Source organism: Saccostrea cucullata, unplaced genomic scaffold, assembly GCF_032062105.1.
Source record: "Saccostrea cucullata isolate Sc308-1 unplaced genomic scaffold, CSIRO_AGI_Scuc_v1 ctg2524, whole genome shotgun sequence".
Lineage (NCBI taxonomy): Eukaryota > Metazoa > Mollusca > Bivalvia > Ostreida > Ostreidae > Saccostrea > Saccostrea cuccullata.
Genome location: NW_026938290.1, coordinates 72,646 through 94,988, shown reverse-complemented (window position 1 = coordinate 94,988; position 22,343 = coordinate 72,646). Strand labels below are relative to the sequence as shown.

Here is a 22,343-nt window from a genome sequence, read left to right as displayed (position 1 = left end):
TGTCACGGGAATTATAAAAACAATATGAGCTTTCATTTTCTCAACATTTATCCAAGAGTTAATTCCTGTACAGTTTGAGTTACCTTATCTGCTCAAAATCGATAAGAAAGAAAAAAAATTGGGGGGGGGGTGTTCAAAATTGTTAAAAAAAGAAAAATATTTTTTTTTTTGGGGGGGGGGGGGGTTAAAACAAAAAACGTCAGGTATTAATGGGATATAGTGTGACATTGGTCACTCTCAATCACGTTCTTTTCAGTCTGGATCAAGGTTTCGTCGATAATCTTCCCCTCCTCCCGTATAGCCTATTTACAGAGGTCAAAGGGTTCCAATTTGCTATTTATAGACAAATATCACGAATACCCTAGTTTACTACATGTTTTATAATACATATTTTGGATCTATGTTGACGATATCTCGAGCATTACACATAATTCAAGGAGGAATGTCACACCAACTTTTTATGTTAAAGACCTCTGAGTCACCTTTATAAACAATGGTTTCAGCATTGAAAGATCGACATTAGCTCTGAATTATTTTGTATGATTTTTTGGGGTATTTTTTTCAAAGAAAATTGAAAAAATTATTCACATCCAAATTTAGATGCTTTCTTTAAAAAAAATTTGCTGTAAATGAATGCATCAAATGAATACCTAATAAAATATGTAAAGAAAAACCGTATAGATATTAAAAATTTTAAATTCAAAAAATATTTATGAAAATAAACAACATAATTTGTGAATATTTTTGTTAAACTTGTGGTTAAAATCTTCTTAAAACCAGTCACAAGTGTTTGTTAATCATATTTGCAAAAGAAATTGAAACGAAATAGCCAAATATTAGAGAAATAAATTTGTTTAAATTTTGACCAATCCCGATCAAAATTAAACCAATTCTAAGCATAATTGTAAAATTATTGGAAATAAATAACATTTCCCCATCACTAGTCTGATTAGGTGTAATAAGGGTTAAAACGATGAACTTGACAATCAAATAGTTTTTTTTTATTGTGGATGCATGAAGAGGCGATAAATTAGAATTTTATTCATTTTTTGTTAATTTTTTTCGGGATCAGTTTAATTTTGATTGGTTTAGGTCCAAATATCCAAAAACATTTTTCTAAATTTTGTAAATGTCATTTCTTTTTAAAATATGATTGACAAACATTTTATCCCTAGTTGTGAGTCGTTTTATGTTGTTTATAACCATAGGTTTAAAAAATATTCCCAAATAATGCGTTTTTTTTCATATATATTTTTCATAAAAAGAAATAAAAAGTCTAACCGGCCTTTCTTTAGATATTTTATTAGATATTCATATGATGAATTCAATTACAGCAAACATTTTACTCGAAAACATCTTATTTGGATATAAATAATTTTTTTTCATTTTCTTTTTAAAAATACAAAAATAAAATAAAATAAATATAAAATAATTAAGAGCTAAAATTGGTCTTTCAATGCTGGAACCATTGTTTAAAAAGGATGACTCAAAGATCTATAAAATAAAAAGTTGGTATGGCATTCCACCTTAACAATTTAGGAGACGTCATTTTCAAAGTCATCGCATCGTAGAAAAATCATTTTATTATACCCCCCCCCCCCCCCTCTCTCTCTCTCTCGCTTGAAAAGCGGGAGGGTATATAGTAATGTTAAGTCTGTTCGTCCGTCTGTAACGCTTTGGGGTACCCATCTCTTATCCGCAACTCCTCTCATACCATTGAAGCAAATTTAATGAAACTTTCACAGAATCTTTATTACATATTGCCATTGTGCACCTCCTATTTTACTTTTTGATCTGACATATATTTTGGATTTTCCAGAGCAAAACATGGACACTGCCATTTTATTCATATGGGAGGCGGGGGTATCATTTAGTGAGCTCATTGCTCACAGTACCTCTAGTTTCTGTTACTACTTCAAATATCACGCTAGAAATTTAATACATAATAATAGAACAATATAAGGATACATATGAGAAAAATGTCAAAAAATAGCGCGAATTATAAAAAATTAATGGGTTAAATTTTGGATTCCGCATGTTTTTGTTGCAAATTTTTTGTCGAGCTCCGAACCTCTCCATCAACGATATCAACACAGCAGTTTTTTTAGGAGAATCTTTTTCAAATAAAAAATTTTGCCAAATGAAATTTTTGAACGGCCCTTGTACACTGATATAGAAGAATTCAATTTGGTCGGGTTTCTTCAAGCTTAGAATAACAATCATGTGTTATATATAACACAAACACAACTTAAATTTCAAAACTGTAAACATGTTCTTTGATTACATTAATGGCACTTATATGGTATTTAATTATTCTCGGCATGAAATTATGATTATTGTACCCCAAAAAAAAAAATTGTTAAAAATTAATGTACTTCAATGCCATTTTAAGACGCCTCTGTGAAAAGTTTAGGTTTTTGTAATTTTCTATAGCGTAATTTACATGTACTAAATATAAGAATAGCAATATTCTTAAAACAAACTTTAGAAAATGCCACATCTTTTAAATTGCAATTAGATGATATACAGTGTGGTCAATAAATCACATAAAAACATATGTCATGTCTGCTAAAATCTATGTTTATATATGTTTCTATTTTACTCTATTTCAGGATTGCTCTGTTTCGTCATACATGTTGTGACGTCAGATCATTTCCATCAATCATGTTCACAGAAAACACTGCCCCATTCCTCACAAATCCAGGGAGCCAGCATCTCAGAAAGAGAAGTTATTCAGAGTCTAGAATCAAAGTCAATTAAATTTATCGACGCTGCAAAACAATTAAAAGAACAATATGTAAGTATTTGTGAGGTCATTTTCTATTATTATAATAAAACTTATCAAGACACAAGGAGATTGGGTTTCGTATAAGTTAAAAGTACAGAATAGGTGTTTTAAATATTTAAAAAAAAATCAAGTTGGATGCACAGAAAAGGCGTTTAAAACTTTTACTTAGGCATTGAATATTCCTAAGGAATTTTGTCCTTTTTTGTTTCAGTCTTCAGTATTTGTCATTATTCGTATAATAATTTTAACATTTTATTCCATATTACTACATTTAAGGAAGTTTTAAAAAGATTCTTAAAGTTGCTATTTCTGTTTTATAGATATCGCCAACAGTAAGAAGAATAACAAACGCTCACTTAATAGATAGGCTATCAGAAGTAGAAATAGATATTTTGCCAACAACAAATATTTCCGAGGTATTTTTTTTACTGCTTTTTTTCATTATCAAATAATAAGTTCGATTCTTCCTCTCTCTCTCTTTTCCAGTTTATAAACTTTTCATGTAAATACATGTATAAAATTTATATTTTGATTCTATTTCAAAGGCACCGACTGAATTCTTGAATGAAACTTGGATTGGTTTATCAGTTATTTCCGACTGCTTGGAACTTGTGAGAAAAGAGGAAGAGGCTTTCAGTTTTGGAGAACTATCACATTACACAAAATTGACAATGGACTATGCGCTTTGACCTCCATGCAGCATTGCATTCATTAGAAATTGGTATGGGAAACCGTGCTAGCTACAACGTAACTAGCAGTAGAGTTTGCAAAAGTTTTGTGAACGATCAAGATAGGTACTTTCGGGACTTTGTCATTGTAAATCAGTCATTAAAATATGTGAAAATACTTCGCAATTCTTCTGCAAAAATGGCTGAAGATTAAATTTAATACAAACGTTTGTGAAGCATTGCCTGAGTTGATATCAAAAAGTTAACCTCATTTCGATGGTTGTCATGAAAATGTGTAGTTGTATATTTACAAACTCCTTTTAAAACATTGGTCATGATTTATTTCTCATTAGATTAATCTATTTTATATCACTGTTTTACAAAAATACGTGTTTTTTTCATATTAACAGTTTTTTGAACCCAGGAGCCAATGTATATATATTTTATGATTTTTAATTTAGAATGTCAGTATATGATTCTCAGAGAGTATTTCACCGTTGTGATGATTTGATTTTATAAACATTTTAAAATATATATTTTATACATGTACTTTGAATTTTAATTTGCTATTATTTGTTGATGTCAGATTTTTTTTATTATGCACTTGCTTAACAAACGTATCAATTTTTGTGTGAAGCATTAGTAAATATTTTGGATTATCCTTACAATAAATATTTTGCATCTGAGTGTTTCATTTTGCTTCCTTAGCATAAAATAATACAATATAGAATAAAAAGCTTTTTAAACATGCATTTTCCATAGATTTGCGGTGAACCGTCAGGAAAGAATGGTAATGGTTGTGTTATAGCAATCTCATTACTTAAGGATTCTTAAAATATGTATTGAACTAACAGATTTAAAACAAAATTGATACAAGGAATATTCTTTTTATGTTGATTTTGTTTTTAAAAATGCCGAAATAAAGGAAGTTTTTTATGTACTCAGATACGAGTCTGCTCTATATACATTTTAAACACAATGTCCACGTTATTAAAAAATCTGTAACATTTCTAAGATTTTTAAAACACTTTGCAAACGAAACTCTAAATATTTGCAGACTGTAGATGAACATAAATCCAAAAGATAAATACTTAATTCTGAAAAAAATGCATACTCGCTTCTCATTATATCGCAGGTTCCATTGTATCGCGGTATATTCCAAAAATTCAGATACACAGCTCATATCCTTTCTGTTAAAATACTATCTGTTTTTCGTCCGAATGTAAACTTTTGTGATGATTAAAAAGTATGGAACATGCGTCTGTAATTTTTTTTTAATTAAAATAAAATTTAATTTTACAGATTTCAATTCCCGTTTTTATCATATTTAGATCATTAATTTTATAACCTAGTAAAAGCCATAATAAAGTTCATGTTTCGAAAGTCTTTAGTTTGTATAATTGCTTATTTTTTATGTAGAATTACACCGTAAATATAAAAATAAAAAGTGAAGTCCATGTCAGCCACAAATTTCCTTGTTTTCCTATACCGCGATACTATGAGACTCTCCAGTTTAGGAGGTAAATAAGACTTTCCGTTTTAAAAATAGACAAGAAATTAAACAATGCAAGCTTGAGAAATAATTTAACACAAAAAGGTTAGGCCATAGTATGGTTTATGGATAGTATTTGATGAAAGTTAAAGTAAAAAACTGGAATAAAACTTTTTATGCAAAAGGATTAAGTACCGCGATATTATGAGACACCAGTATACTCCTTACTGCTTCTCAATTAAATCATAAACGTCTCTTTTCAAAGTCGTTAATAGTCTAAATAAATAGGCAATAATTACATGGAAGATAGTGTTATAACCTATTTACATGTAAGTCAAACAATCCATATCCATAAAAAACGAAGCAAAAGGAAGTACACCCTTCCCGTCTACCACTGTATATAAATATGAAATGTTGTCACAGGTTCAAGCTGTTTGTGGTCCTATTTTTTGAGTAAAGTTTACATACTCAGGATTTCAATTATCAGGGTGTAAAAATAGCAGTTTAAATTACTTTATATACATTTTACTTGACATAAAATATTTTTTGCGCATGATGCGCTGTGACAACGCACTTTGAAAAAAAATTTCAAAGTGCGTTAAAATTTGGGACCAAGCTAACGCACTTTGAAAAAAATAATTTTTTTTCAAAGTGAGTTTATATCAACCATATTAACGCACTTTGAAAAAAATGTAAAGATTGATCAATATACCTTCAAATAATCGGTATGATAAATAACAGATCCTGGTTTGATAACTTTATTATGATAAAGTCACCGTAGGACCAGAGATATTGACGTTTTAAATATTTCAGGTTTCGATGAAATAAAAGGGAAAATTAAAGGATCTTGAAAAAAAGAGTGAGTTCAAGAGTCCAAGCGATTGTTTAAGTTCATGAATTCGTTTCTTCTTATTTTTAATTCTAGTCTTTGATAAGTAGATGTAAAAGTGTAAAGGGGGCACTAACAGAGGACAGCTTCAAGCAACTTAGCATTTATCATAATAAAAAGGGTCCAATTTGATTGTTCAAAACTAAGAAAATTCTTTCTCTCTCATACGTTTTACTGTACTTAAAAATTTCTAGTTTTCATCTGTTCTAATTAACTCATTTATTATTGAAAGTTTTCAACGTCATACCAGTTAGGTAAATACATAATTATATGAACGCTTTGAGTATAGCATAGACATCGAGACTGGGCGAAGGGCCAGGGGAGGGGATGGGGGGCTAAGCCCCCCACTTATATTGGAAAGATATATACATTGTATAAGCATTGAAAATGCAGCATACCCTTTTTAGGTTTATTGCTCTCCTCCCTCCTTTGTTACCGACACCTATGTATTGGAAAGATAAAGATTTGGACTGAGGGATCTTATACCCGTCTTCTCCTCTTTTCAACGGGAGTAAATCAATTCATTTTTGAGGTTAGGGTTAGGCTTAGTTTTTTGAAAGATAAATAATAAATAAAATCTTTCCATGACTAAAATATGATTTTTTTCAAAGTGCGTTAAGTGTCTTCATTTTAAAATATATTGATGTAGACTCTTAACGCACTTTGAAAATTTTTTTCAAAGTGCGTTGAGTTGGTCCCAAATTTAACGCACTTTGAAAAATTTTCAAAGTGCGTTGATTTTGTCCCAATTTTAATGCACCTTGAAAATTATTTTCAATATTTTCCTCCTACTACCATCAAAATATGTACAAATAAAAACCTGAAAATATATTTGTTTGTTGAATTTCTCACTTATATTAAGACAAAACCACCTGTCGATGAAGGGCTATGCACTGAAGGCCATTTAGCAGTGAGGAATCTTTTTAGTTCCAGCACCTACTGCGACTCGAGACTTTGGCTTTCAATCCTCTTTTATGTTTTTTTTAAAATTTTTTAATGCATTTTATTTTGAAGTAAAGTATTGCTTTTGTCGTAAAACTTGATGAAACTGAAACCATCTTTTATTCTATGAAATTATTAATAAATTTGAAATGAATTTGAAGTACAATATGGAGTCCAAAATAGTATGTGTCCAAAAGAAGATATTTTTAAAGACTTTAAGGTATTTCCATCCTCCTATAATGTCATCGGTTTGTCCAGAAACTGCCATTAATTAAAATTTTTAAGCAATAGAACAATGCTTCTTGGAAAAATGCTTTTCAAAAGGTGTATTGATAAATATTACTAAGCAAAAGAATTTAAAAATGTGAATATTTTCTTTATTTAATTCATTATATAATCTTTAAAAAAGATATTCAAAAGGGCGATAACTCCGTCTCAGGTATCTTCATCCTGGCATTTTCTTAATTGAACTAACGTAAAAATTTTTCCATGTTATTCACAATTCAAAAGTTTTTGATAAGTAGCAAGTGCTTCGGGACCTTCAGCATCAGAAAAATGCATTTGAACTAGTTTTTACATAATTTTTGTAATACTGTTTACAAAAAATTAGCACTTTTTATGTTGACATATACTTCTATTAATCTATTTCTCCTATCTTAAATAACATGGCAACCTATTCATATTTTGCAATAATTGGTATATTAAAAATATCGAGTGACAATTAATGCAGTGTTTGTATTTTGAACCATTAAACTATTAAAATTGTGAAGGTGGAAAGACCTTCAGCAGTGACGAATCTTTTTCCAGGCAGCATCTACATGCAAACGGGAACTTAGTTAATACATATATGTAGATTTTACCCCAAGGACCGAACTCCACATCCCTCAGTGGAACCCATAATGCAAGTTACGCTCTAACAACTGCGTCACGGGGGTCACCTTATTGCTGCAGTATTTAAGCTTTTACTTTAACTTATTATATGGTCATAAAAATATGTAGGTTCAGTTTATTTTTACAAAATTGTAAAACCCAGATACCTTTATTTGAGTGTTTAAATTATTTAATTCATATTAATACTTGACGGTTTTATATGGTAAAACTACGACTCATATGAAAACCACAGTGAGATTTACTTAGTTAAACCAGCTGTAAATCATCCCTAAACAATTAAAATATTTAAATTAAATTCCTTTAGCATTGCCAATATCTGAATTGAAATCAAACCGAGACTTATAGCCCATCAAAGTCACGGGCTTTTATTGATCAAAATTGATAACTTCTCCTTTATACATGTCTTTTTTTTTGTTATAGTTGTCCCTTTTGTCATAATTATTTACAGTTCTTGTAGAGTTAGTCTAGCTCATCTCACATAAGACCGAGGAACATTAACTGGCAAGATTGGAAATATGCAGCTTACGTCATTTCTATCTGTTACAGTCGAAACATTTAATGATTAACAATGGAATGGGCGAGTACAATTCGACGCGGACGGTCGATAAAACATTAGATTGAAATTCTAGTTTGAATTCATTTTCAATCCACCTGAGCTGTTTTTAAAAACGAAGTGTTAATGTTTGTTGGAAAATAAAGACAAATAATGTTAGTATTCCCAAATACTAGTTGGTTGAAAGAAGAGGGTACAGTTTTAATACAAATTAAGCCCTATATTTTTCTCAAATATGAAAGTGATGTAAGACATCAAAATTCATTCTTTCTGAATCATAGGAATTCCATGCAGTAAGAAAACATAAATTGCTTTTCTCAAATGACCTCCTTATTGCTTATCGTGACATCATTAACTTGTGCATTTTCCCATATTTTCTTAAAAAGTTAAAAAGTTGCAGATATTCAATTTTCAAGGGAATTTTCTTTAAGAAAACATACTCTGCCACCGTCGCCCAGAAAGATTTTGAGATACACGATTTTTCATAGCAGTTTACATAATATATCCAAAAATTAAAGTGGGCAACGGTGGCAGACACTATTTGCTAAAGGAAAATTAGTACAGAAATGAGTCATTTTAAGTATTTTCTGCATTAAACTTAGAAATGTTTCAAATTAATGACGTCATATTTCAAGAATTGTCCACCTTCATGCCATACTCTTTAATGATTCAAATACATCAACTCAACTATTGTTAAAGCCAATTTCACAACTTTTAAAGAACATTAAAATTTTTTGGGCACATTAAAGCTTAAAAAGTACCTTCTTCTTTATATTTATATGAGTTAATAGCCTATGATATAATTTAAAGGACACTGGTAAAAGTCGTAGAAGACACATATATATTTTTTTCAGGAGAAGGCCATTTGATTCTAGAAAGGGTGGGGGAGCTGTTAAAAATTGTCGAGTCAAATCATGCCATATATTTATACTTAGGATGACAAGAGCTTTTTTTTTAGTTTTGTCTTCACTGAAAAATGTTTGAAAACTTTCTTATTTATTTCCATGATCGTTAACACTTTCCTCCCTCTTCACAACGCACACATACATAAATTATACAGGACAGAAATCAAGTGTATTTATGTATATAAAGAAATGTTTGACAAGTGATCTAAATGCGTACAAAATTGCGTATTTTTATTAATCACTATTTTGTGTGAATTCATGGGTCCCGAAGGGATTTTTCGGGTTGTAACATGTTATACTTAAGCGCCTTCTAGTTACGGCTATTAGCCTGAGCCTTATTAAAATAACTTTTGGCTCCGAAAATGTGGATTGTAAATTTTATTTGGTTTTGAGTATTTGTATTGTTTCAGTCGTGCAGAATAGTGTTTCGATTCAAAGATATTTATTTATTGTTCGTTTGCAGATTTTGTTTAGAACGGTTAAATGTCAATTTCTGACTGAATATCTCAGTGAGAAGGTTTTGTGTAGAGGATATTCGGGTTGCATTAAATTGACATACTTTCTCAGTGATTGGGATAAGCTAGGGAGTAAATGTGACAATGGCACACTCCAAGTCAGTGTCAATGTGACATTTCAGAATTCAATGTACCGAACAGAATTTTTTAAGGAGGCTGGTGGGTCAACAAATTAATCCAAAATTAACCACCAGATTTAACTTATTTTTTTAGATACGGTATCTTTAGCTGTCAGCTATCATTTTGCAAAGAAAAAAAATCATACATTTTAGTTTTAAAATTTGATCATTTTTGTATATCTTTATATGGAGCTCTCCTTTTAAAGGAGATTGAAATAGTTTAAAAATGGCTGCCACCCCCGCCTCTTTAATGGGACATTTCTTAGTTACAATGGTTACAAACTTACAATTGACTAGTTGCTGTTAGAATTCAGTTGACATTGTTTCTTTGCAATTGTTAAATTACTAAATGATGACATTAAAAAGATACCAAAATAAGTATATTTAAATTCACAAATGACAACTAAAAAACACTGCAATTTCATTTCTTTATTTTCATTCTCCTTTGTTTGACATCCATAAAATAATTTAAAGCCTAGGCCACGTTTCACAAAACTATCGTAAGATTTGTCCTAAGATAGATCTTACGATAATCTTAAGATCAATCTTATGACAATCATAAGATTTGTCACTGCTGTTTCACAAAACTATCTTAAGTATGAGAAATCTTAAGTCAAGTCTTAAGACAAATTCAATTCTTCAATATCACAGGGATGCTTTTTTAAAAAAAAATGTTTTCACGAAGTCTTTCTTTAATTTTCTTTGAAATATTGAAATAATGTTTGTCTCATATAGTTTCTTTTGCAGATATACCCTCGTAAAAAACATTTTATTGCATCAACTTGAGTATGTGTTGGGAAGAGGGTCATTAAGATTAAATTTGAATTAATTTCATCAAAAAAATTAATACGGTAAATTAAATTTGTTTCGTAAACGTCTTTTTGCTCAGGAAATTTCTTGCAAAATGCATGACTGTCATTACTTTTAATTAAAACTACTAGTGTATCTGAAACTCTGCAAATAAACGATTTTAACAATGACTCCTTTTAAAACACCAAATCCCTTTCATAAAATTAATTCGATGCAGGTGTCTTTGAAACGCGTCAACTATACTGCAACAAAATATCAATGCTAATAGATGAAGACGAGAAACGAAAGAAAAAAATTCAAACAAAATTTTACGGTTTCAATACTATTATAAAAAAGCATAAAGAAAGCATGTACATACAGCATCAAATATTACAGCATATTGAATTGTCATACACATTCCGATGGATTAATGAGGATACCTCAGAAATTAAACTTTTTGATTTTCATCTAATTTTGTACGACTGAATAAAATATTAATACTATTATTATTAGACTGCACATTAAACTTGATAGGTTAATTCCGTCATATTGAAATTAAAATTGATCAGTTTCTGCAACATTATTACAACAATAATTTTTCCTGAATAATTTAAAGTCATTTAGGAATCAGAAAAAAAACCTTTCATTTTTTTAAATGGCAAGCCAAAATTATCTCGTATGAAAAGTTTTCTTCCTGCAACTATTAGACTGTGGTATGATTTAACTTGTACTATTAAAATATTCCAACATTTTCCTCCTACTACCATCAAAATATGTACAAATAAAAAAAAAACCCTGAAAATATATTTGTTTGTTGAATTTCCCACTTATATTTAAAAAAAACCACTTGTCGATGAAGGCCTATGAACTCAAGGCCATTTACCTTTGGGGAATCTTTTTAGTTCCAGCACCTACTGCAACTCGAGACCTTGGCTTTCAAGCCTCTTTTATGTTTTATTTTTAATTTTTAAATGCATTTTCTTTTGAAGTAAAGTATTGCTTTCGTCGTAAAACTTGATGAAACTGAAACCATCTTTTATTTGTAATATTGCAAGTCTATGAAATTATTAATAAATTTGAAATGAATTTGAAGTACAATAAATATGAGCAGAGTAGTGGCATTATTCCATTATTATATGAAGTTCAAAATACATGTAGTATGTTTCCAAAGAAGATATTTTTAAAAACGTGAGCTACACTACCTGAGAATACTTCCATCTAGATATGACTAATCATGGTTTTGCTGTTCTTGATAAGAAGAATTTTAAAAATTTTTCCTATATATTTCCAGTATATGGAACTTTGATCGGCCCTACCCCCAGAGGTCATCATGATTTGGACAACTTGAATCTACACTTAATGTATCAATCATGGCTTTGCTGTTCTTGTGAAGAATATTTTTAAAGAATTTTCCTATATATATTTGTATGTAAAACTTTGATGGACCTTTGTGACCCTTTACTATATGTAAAAATTGGAAAAAGTTAAATATAGGAAGCATATAAGAATAACTAATAAATCCTAAAAATTTAAGAAAAGTAGAGGGAATTCGGATTAGAAAATATCCATTTCATTTAAATTATCCATGTCAATTTGGTAATATCATCTTGTAGGCCCTATATGGTAGTATCTTTTTATGCAAAAAGAAAAACATTCAATCTTTAGAATTACAAATAGGGATTACATGAATGGAAACAGTAATTTCTTATTCTTAATGTCCAGGAAAAAGGTCATGACCTTGACCTGACCTTGCCTCTAATATTAAACGGTCAAATTCAATCTCCCTGATACCATCACTTAGTGATATTGTCCTCTTGATTCTGTGAAAATTTCATTAATTTTTAAATAAAAGAAATGTGAGAAGAATCCTACCTTAATTGAACTTCTAACGTAAAAATTTCCATGTTATTCACAGTTCAAAAGTTTCTGATAAGTAGCAAGTACTTTAGAACCTTCAGCATCAGATTCATATTTTTATGTTGACATATACTTCTATTAATCTATTTCTCCTATCTTAAATAAAATGGCAACCTATTCATATTTTGCAATGATTAGTATATTAAAGCTCTATCAAATGACAATTAATGCAGTTTTTGTATTTTGAACCATTTAACCATTAAAATTGTGAAGGTGGAAAGACCTTCAGCAGTGACGATTCTTTTTCCAGCTAGCATCTACATTGAAACGGGAACTTAGTTAATACATATATGTAGGTTTAACCCCAAGGACCGAACTCCATATCCCTCAGTGGAACCCCATAATGCAAGTTACGCTCTAACCGCTGCGTCACGGGGGTCATTTTATTACAGCTCCCCTCCCCTTGTAAAACAACTTTTATCTTTTCTGACGTCCAATGAATCTGAACTTATGATATGGCCATAAAAATATGTAGGTTCAATTTATTTTTACAAAATTGTTAAACCAAGATACCTTTATTTGAGTGTTTAAATTATTTAATTCATATTAATACTTGACTGTTTTTTATTGTAAACCTACGAATCATATGAAAATCCACCATGATATTTGCTTAAAGAAGGATATTGAGATAACGAACAGTATCAAGCTGTAAAATCATCCCTAAACAATTTGAAAATTTAAATTAAATTCCTTTAACATTTCCATTCTCTGTATTGAAATAAACTAAGACTATAGCCCATCAAAGTCACCGGCTGTTATTGAACAAAATTGATAATTTCTCCTGTATACATGTTTTTCTTATTATAGTTGTCCCTTTTGTCGTAACAATTTACAGTTCTTGTAGAGTAAGTCTAGCTCATCTCATATACGATCTGCAGACAAACTTTAGTAATACGGATCTATAAAAAAGGAAGATAAAAACATGCCGAATCTACAAAAGTCTTCTATATATAAATTTATATGCCTATTTATTTGTTAAAAATCCATTCTAGAATTTTTCACTCATAAGACAAGGAACAGTGACAAAGCTAAATATCCATTGAAACAAAACAAGTTAAGCAACACGAACCAGAAATGGAATCAAGTACCAAGGAATGAGAGAGCACAGTCTTCAACGCCTTATACTCCTTGACACAAAAGACGAAAAACACCTTAAACACACCAAACAATTGTATTAGTCTAAGCTTATTTATTCAAAAATGGAATGACCCTTGCCAATACTTAAATAATTGCATATATATAACAAGAGGCCCATGTGCCACATAGCTTACCTGAGCACTGTGGCTTGGAAATCAGTTTACTGTTGAAGCGTTTAAACCAAAATGTGGTCCCAACCAATCAGTAAAGGAACTGGGGAGAGTGTATGATTTGAACAAACTTGAATCTACACTAAGGATGCTTGCATATTTCTTTTGACTGCCTATGGCTTTATTGCCCTTTACATTTGAATTTACATTGCCCCTCCGTCCAAATTAAACATGACAAATCATGGCTTTACTATCTTTGAAAAAACGTTCCTATATATTCCTAAGTAAAACTTTTGATCCCCATTGCAGCCCCACCCTACCCCCAGGGGTCATGATTTATCAAATTCAAATCCGCACTATCTAAGGACGTTCCCATACAAATATGACCAATAATGGCTTTGCTGTTCTTGAGAGGATTTTATCATATATATATATATATATATATATATATATATATATATATATATATATATATATATATATATATATATATATATATATATATATATATATATATATACGCCGCGAGAATTCCATCGGCATCGAAAGCAAGTTTTTTGACTTGCCTAGATAGCCGAGCGGTCTAGCGCGCTGTTCCTGCACTGCTAGGAGACAGATTCCGAAGGTCGAGAGTTCAACCCCGGGCTGGGGCGGAAGTGGGTATCCATGTAAAAGTGAATTTCTTTGTGCTTTCTATATTAATATTTCTTCACTTAGGGCAGTTATATTAGTTTAAGAGTTGTTGTAAATTGTGCTTTATAAATAATAATTAATTTCATTACAACATGTATTGGTAACAATCCTCTGTTAAAACTAATGTCCAAATAACTGTATCTCACTTCTATTCTCAATGACCGTGTAGTGTAGGGCAGCGCCGCGAGAATTCCATCGGCATCGAAAGCAAGTTTTTTGACTTGCCTAGATAGCCGAGCGGTCTAGCGCGCTGTTCCTGCACTGCTAGGAGACAGATTCCGAAGGTCGAGAGTTCAACCCCGGGCTGGGGCGGAAGTGGGTATCCATGTAAAAGTGAATTTCTTTGTGCTTTCTATATTAATATTTCTTCACTTAGGGCAGTTATATTAGTTTAAGAGTTGTTGTAAATTGTGCTTTATAAATAATAATTAATTTCATTACAACATGTATTGGTAACAATCCTCTGTTAAAACTAATGTCCAAATAACTGTATCTCACTTCTATTCTCAATGACCGTGTAGTGTAGGGCAGCGCCGCGAGAATTCCATCGGCATCGAAAGCAAGTTTTTTGACTTGCCTAGATAGCCGAGCGGTCTAGCGCGCTGTTCCTGCACTGCTAGGAGACAGATTCCGAAGGTCGAGAGTTCAACCCCGGGCTGGGGCGGAAGTGGGTATCCATGTAAAAGTGAATTTCTTTGTGCTTTCTATATTAATATTTCTTCACTTAGGGCAGTTATATTAGTTTAAGAGTTGTTGTAAATTGTGCTTTATAAATAATAATTAATTTCATTACAACATGTATTGGTAACAATCCTCTGTTAAAACTAATGTCCAAATAACTGTATCTCACTTCTATTCTCAATGACCGTGTAGTGTAGGGCAGCGCCGCGAGAATTCCATCGGCATCGAAAGCAAGTTTTTTGACTTGCCTAGATAGCCGAGCGGTCTAGCGCGCTGTTCCTGCACTGCTAGGAGACAGATTCCGAAGGTCGAGAGTTCAACCCCGGGCTGGGGCGGAAGTGGGTATCCATGTAAAAGTGAATTTCTTTGTGCTTTCTATATATATATATATATATATATATATATATATATATATTTTTCTATGGAAAACTTTGATCAGTCATTGTAGTCCCGCCCTTACCCCGGAGGTCATGATTTGAACAAACGTGAGCTACACTACCTGAGAATACTTCCATCTAAATATGGCTAATCATGGTTTTGCTGTTCTTGATAAGAAGAATTTTAAAAAATTTTCCTATATATTTCCAGTATATGGAACTTTGATCGGCCCTACCCCCAGAGGTCATCATGATTTGGACAACTTGAATGTATCAATCATGGCTTTGCTGTTCTTGTGAAGAATATTTTTAAAGAATTTTCCGATATATATATTTGTATGCAAAACTTTGATGGACCTTTGTGACCCTGCCCTACCCCGGGGGTCATGAATTGAATAAAGGATTTGCACTACCTGAAGATGTTTCCATATAAATATGATCAATCATGGCCTTGCTATTCTTAAGAAATAAATTTTAAAAGAATTTTCCTCTCTCTCTCTCTCTCTCTCTCTCTCTCTCTCTCTCTCTCTCTCTCTCTCTCTCTATATATATATATATATATATATATATATATATATATATATATATTCTTTTTAAAATTTGATCGACCATTTTGGCCTAACCCTACCTATTTTGAATTATCTCTCCTTTAAAGACGGCGTGATCCTCTTTTTGAACAAACTTGAATCCCCTACACTGAGGGATGCTTTGTGGCAAATTTGGTTAAAACTGGCCTGGTGGTTCTTCAGAAGAAGTCGAAAATGTTAAAAGTTTACAGACAGACAGGCAGACGGACGGACGGGCAGACTGACTACAGACAAAATGTGATTAGGTAAGTTCACTTGAGCTTTCAAATCAGGTGAGCTATAGGTGATTTATATTTTTATGAAAAATAAAAAAAACATTTAAAAAAACCCCAGATTCTTCCTTTTATCTTACTTCCTTTGTTTTTTTATTGTAGATCTGAAAATATCGTAAATATCCTGCAGAGATGTCTGTGTAATTTTTATATGTGTATGAATGCATATTTGGTGTTTATAATGAGGCAGTTAAAATCAGATTTCCGTATGTATAAAAATATCAAAATTTAAAAAAAGTTGTATTTTACTAGATTATGCAAATTCTTTAATAAAAGAAAATAACTTTATTAAATAACCTTACGATTATAAAGTTTGAATTAAAACAAAACAGTCTTTTTTTTTTATTAAAGCATATCAGTATTAATGTGTGATTTATTGGGATTTTAATCAAAACCCTATACTCTCCTAGACTGGTTGATACATGGGTATGCAAAATTTTGACTGTATATGTGAAATTATCTAAGCACATAAAACCGAATGTGAATTATATGTACGTCATCAAAATTGAGTTATGGTTCTTGCTACATGAATAATTCTACTCTATAGAAAAAAGATGGAAATAGTTTTAGGGAAAATGTGTATTTTCAAGAATTGAAAAACGAATATATGTCATAAGCGAAAGATATTTGTTTTCACATTAATCAATACATGAATTGAAAAATCTTTTTCTTTTATACATGTGTATGTTAGAGCAGTCTTGTTTAAATACAGTGAATTAGTTTTAAATATTTATTTGGGCTCTTTTGTATATTCCAAAGACTAAAACACAAACTATTGAAAACATACAGTCATATATGTATTAGGATTGTACATGTTTAGAAATATATCCTCATTTTAGATAGTTTTATACACAAAAGTTATTGATACAAATTATGAATGATTTGAAAAATACATTTATAATCGTGTCGGATACAGCTTAAATAAATAATTCCTGTTAACTATAATTTATTTGCCCGCTCTTGACTCGGAAATAAAGTACATCCTTTCCATAAAATGCAGAATCAAATTGAGTTCCATTGCTCAATAATAGCTTTCATTTAATTAAAGAATGCCACATTTTCTTCTGATGGACATGAGATAAAGGACATTACAAAGTATGACACATCTGTTTCATACTTGGATATTTTACTTGAAAAGGACGTTAATGGTAATCTAACAACCAAGCTATATAAAAACACGCATTCGATACGCAAGAGCATGCTCTGCGTATGAACAATTTCTAAAACGAGGTAAATTATTGACAAGTAAGTTGATGAAACACAAATATCAGCAGTCTCGTTTAAAATCAGCATTTCGTAAGTTTTTTGGTCGGTACAATGACCTTGTTAGTAAATACAATTTACCATTGAGTCAAATACTTACAGACGTTCTTCATACTAATTGTTAGTCCATTATATATACACTGAATTGGAGATGGATTTTTTCCCGTTATTTCCCGATCATGACAAGGAGCACACGGCGGGTGTGACTGGTCAGCAGGGGATGCTCACTTCTCTGATGTTTCGGAGGTTCGTGTTTGCTCTGCTCCTATTTTGTATTGTTTTATGGACTTTAATATTGAATACGGTTCGTTATCTTCATATCCTTCTTTAATTACTATGATTGGTCTGTTGTATATAAACAATTTAAATCATATCTTGTATTTAATCAAACTTATATATCTAAATCAGTATTCAAATGCATATTAAACGTACTGAAACTGATGTAAAGGATGGATTTCCTCTATTTTGCAATACCATGGAATGTGTCTGCAAAAAAAAGTCCAGCCAAAGTTATTGGCATACTTTTAAGAAATCAAATTGCCGAATATTACACCCGCTATGTGGTAATTGAATAAATATTACAAAAATCAGTTAAAACCCTGAACGGGTTTCCTTAAGTTCATCCTTTTACTATTTTTCCCTTGAGATCATTTATTATAAAGTAATAAAAATATATCAAGAGAAACTATAGTCTGTCACTGCCAGGGTATATATATATAAAACAATGTTTGAAAATGAATTCCGAGTAAGATATCAGTATTTGTATCATAGCTGCGGTGTTTTTCCTTTGAAGTAAAGTGTACAATAACTGGAGATACACCGATGGGCGGAGCGAGCAAAAACTGTGCCGTGTAAATAAATTATTGAACACCAAGGCGATTTCATCCTTTAAAATTACATGTATATCGAATCTGAATTACAGAATGAAATGGGCTACACAAATGCTAAATTTTTGCAAGTGAAATAAAAGTCTTTCACATAAATTACAGTGCGTATCCCAAACTACGAAATGCTTTTACGGAACTCTGCAAATAATTAATCCTCCGCAACGAGAAATTAAGTTCTTGAATGAATTTCACACAGAATTATATTAAAATATCACATCTATTGTAATATAGCGATCTAGCAAAAAATACCCTCTTTGCCGTGTTCTTTGCTCAACGAGAATAAGTGCAGATGTACTGCATCCACAGATGAAGAGTTATTGACCCTGACGCAGCGTTTTCGTGAAAGCGAAAGCTCTCAAATATGTCAAATGATCAACGGGTATTTTTTTTCTTGATTTTCGTATAACATCTGAATTTTCCTTCTTAACTTCGAATTTTCAAAGGTTTTCTTGTGAATTTCAGAAGAAATAAATCCGTGCTTAAATTAGGACGGGATGCTGCAATCCGACGTCCTTTCTCATGAACACACACAAGTAAAATGAGTTTATTAAAAATACTGGCAGGAAGGAGAGATTATCCATGTGGTCACCTGACAAAAACTACATTTTCTATTAGTGTAATTTAAAATCATGCATGATTATTTGTGATATGACGTTTGATTGGCCATGATACAAGAAAGTTATTGAATATTTATTATGGTGTATCCTGATTTATTTATATACACCATAATAAATATACAATAACTATTACTTAGAAATACATGTACCAGAGATTGTGCTTCTTCTTCTTTTTTTAAATCTTTTTTTTTTTGTTATTTAACGTCCCTTTGAAAATATTTTTAATCAAATTTAAAAACAACAACTTGATCGTGGAGAACTGGACATTTAGACCCATACTTGGTACTCTGCACACTGGGGGATCTTTTTGTCTCAATGTCTACAATCTATACGGTCTCATCTAAAAGACTGGTCTGGAATTTGACCCCACAACTTTTTCATCTTGTATTTTTGAAAGACAAAGAGACCATACTTAACTCACATGTGCCATTAAAACCTTGAAAATTATAAAAGAAATTTGTGAAAAAGAATTCCAAACTTAAGATCATCAAAACATATAAGTTTTCGATTCACTATAAAAACATTCCTTATATGAATTAAAAACCATCTATTTGTATTGCTTACTTCTCTATGTCACCTGATTCAGACTCTAATGTTTCGGAGGTCTGTGTATGCTCTGCTCCTATTCTGTACTGTTTAATGGACTTTTGATCTTGAATACTGTTTGTTGTCTCCATATATTTCATCGTCAATATTTTTGGATTTTCCAAAAAAATTCTCTAAAGTTGTTAAAAATGACAATATTTAATTCTCCTTTAGAGATGAAGTCCTCTTGCACTTTGTTGGAGTTATTTTAGAGTACTTGTGCAGCCCATTTTATATGTAGACTTATTTATGTTTTATCATATAGAGAAATTATATTGTTATGCATGAAAAGAGGAAATAGTATGCAGTGACAATTTAGTTTACATCAAAATACATTGATATTACTATCAATGATCAATCAATATTTTTATTCAAATATAGTTTTCGATTCCTACTACTGAACTCAAAATGATTAAGACACCACTCATATTTACTGGTAAAAAAAGATACAGATGGCAAACGGTCGTGTTAACTTTACGATGAACGTCATGACATCACTTTTTCTTTCGTCGGTGTAATATTTAACCATCACCTGCATATTGTCTTTTATTTAAATATCTCCCACTTCGTTATACACAAGAGCATTTTCTTAGTACGGTCAATTCCTTAACGGAGACAGTCCACAACTTAAAAACTCATGAAACATGACTTCAAGCTACCTCATGCACGTCAATATTTCGCAAAATTGTTAAAACAATGACCTTGTTTATAAAAGCAACCGGAGGATTTTAATACCATGATAACAATCCATTATCGTCAACAGTTTACGTTTACCCGACCACGACAGAGAACTCAAGAAGGGTTTAAACAATGAAAGGTGGATGTTTAATCCTCCAAAGCAGCTGTGCACATCTCTACAGTTATCATTAATTTACTGTACTCTCCATCTGTATAGACTTGATTGGTGTTTTTTAGCATCACTTACTGTACTAAGGCTTTATTTCTTTTTTTCAACTGCGATTATGGCTATTTTTATTTACAATATCTAAATGAAGACAGAAATTATTATTTTTTTTTACATTACCTGTGATGGAGCGCCCGGAAAAGTCCCTTTAATAATATCTTTTTTTATATCAATCAAAAGTTTGAAAATTTATGGTTATTATTCAGTCATAACGGAAAAGGGGATATATGTACTAGATGCACTTTAATAGTTCGGATAAATGTGTTTGTTATATTTAAAACTTGATATATAATTTTTAATGCTCTTGATAATAGTGAATATGTTTGAAATCTAAAAGCAAAAATAAATCAGCTAGTGTCAAGATGAATATTGGTAGATTAAAAGCTTTAAATGTGAATTTATTTGAATGTGTATTCAAAATTTGATATTTGTTATTCGTTATCTACACCTTTTTCATGCTAGTATTTTTTTAAGTTTATATGTCTCTAGTTAATACAATAAAATATTTTTTTATATTCCGTATTATATATTTCTCGAGAAAAAAAATACGCGGTAACAGTATTTGGAATTATTAATAGCATATGCAATAGAAATAGAAAATGAAGACAAAAAAGAAATTTCATAAAAATAGCACGTTTTGATTCCGCTGAATTAATGAATTAGTCAAGTGAAAATGTTCTGTGGACTTCGAATCAAAATTAAGGAAAAGTGACTATCGGTTCTAGTCATACAGAATATTTCCACAAAATGTAAAATTTAAGTTGTATTTATAAAGATTAAAGACTATATAAGAAGATAAAATTGATAAAGATCTCTTCAAAACTACTTTAAAACTCAACTGAAAATATTTAACAAAGAAAAGTCATTTTAGAAGGGAGCCCAACAGATATGTTAATACTTGGTAAGTGAATCAAAAAGAAAACAGTTTGTGTCTAGTTATCAGCATTAGTATATTATGATTATGTTATCTTTACTAATTATTATGTGTATATGTTCCACTTGATACATATAGCAGTTATTTGTGTGTCGAACCATGATACTAACTTAACCTGTCGATTTCTTACACTTAAACTTTTTAACAAAGGAAAATTTGTTGTGAACTTTGCTTAGATTCTAAGTCATAAAAATATAGTTTTGAATTCCACAATATTTTAAGGTGAAGTATGCACCTACATTTCATAGCTATATTCAATCAAAGTACTGAAAGTACTGAAAAGCGGTTAGCATGCTTTCATCGAATATGTACAGTGTACAATAGCAAAAAATGCATTGAATCATGATATTAAAGTAGGCATGCATATCTTTTTCCAGTGTCATCAGCGAAGAAGCAGACACACTGAATTTTGTAGTACTTAACTAAATGGTATAACCAATAACATCCCAGACTGATGTCACAAATTTTTGTTTCAAAATATCAACCTGAGATTTTCAGTTTGAAAGACAAGAAGTTCAATTTCAAAAATTTCTCCCTAATTGTCTCCATTGGTGGCGTCCAAAAGTGCTCAGAACGAAAAAAAAATTATGTTGATGTTGCAAATTTAATTGGCTTTCATGCTCTATTGATTCTGAAATTAGGTAGCTGTAAAGGCTACTACAGCAAACAACTCAAAAATAAAATAAAATGATATTTCAAATTCTTTAGATTAATTGATTTGGAGTACTGTACATAGATCTTTAGCTGGCTAGTCTGAAAAATACGGATGGACGAGCAGAGAATTAATTAATTTCAGAGAGCTTCAGTTTCGTAGGCTCACTGCGGGTC

At 30.9% G+C, this 22,343-nt stretch overlaps 1 protein-coding gene across 1 annotated transcript; it reads left to right on the top strand.

Moving 5' to 3' along the window:
* Positions 1-2,585: 2,585 nt before the first annotated feature.
* Positions 2,586-3,477, top strand: LOC134249915 (uncharacterized). Its single transcript, XM_062732270.1, has 3 exons — positions 2,586-2,797; positions 3,109-3,204; positions 3,334-3,477. Exons 1-3 carry the CDS (start codon positions 2,588-2,590, stop codon positions 3,475-3,477), a joined length of 450 nt encoding a protein of 149 aa, XP_062588254.1. The 5' UTR covers positions 2,586-2,587.
* The last annotated feature ends 18,866 nt before the right edge of the window (positions 3,478-22,343 follow it).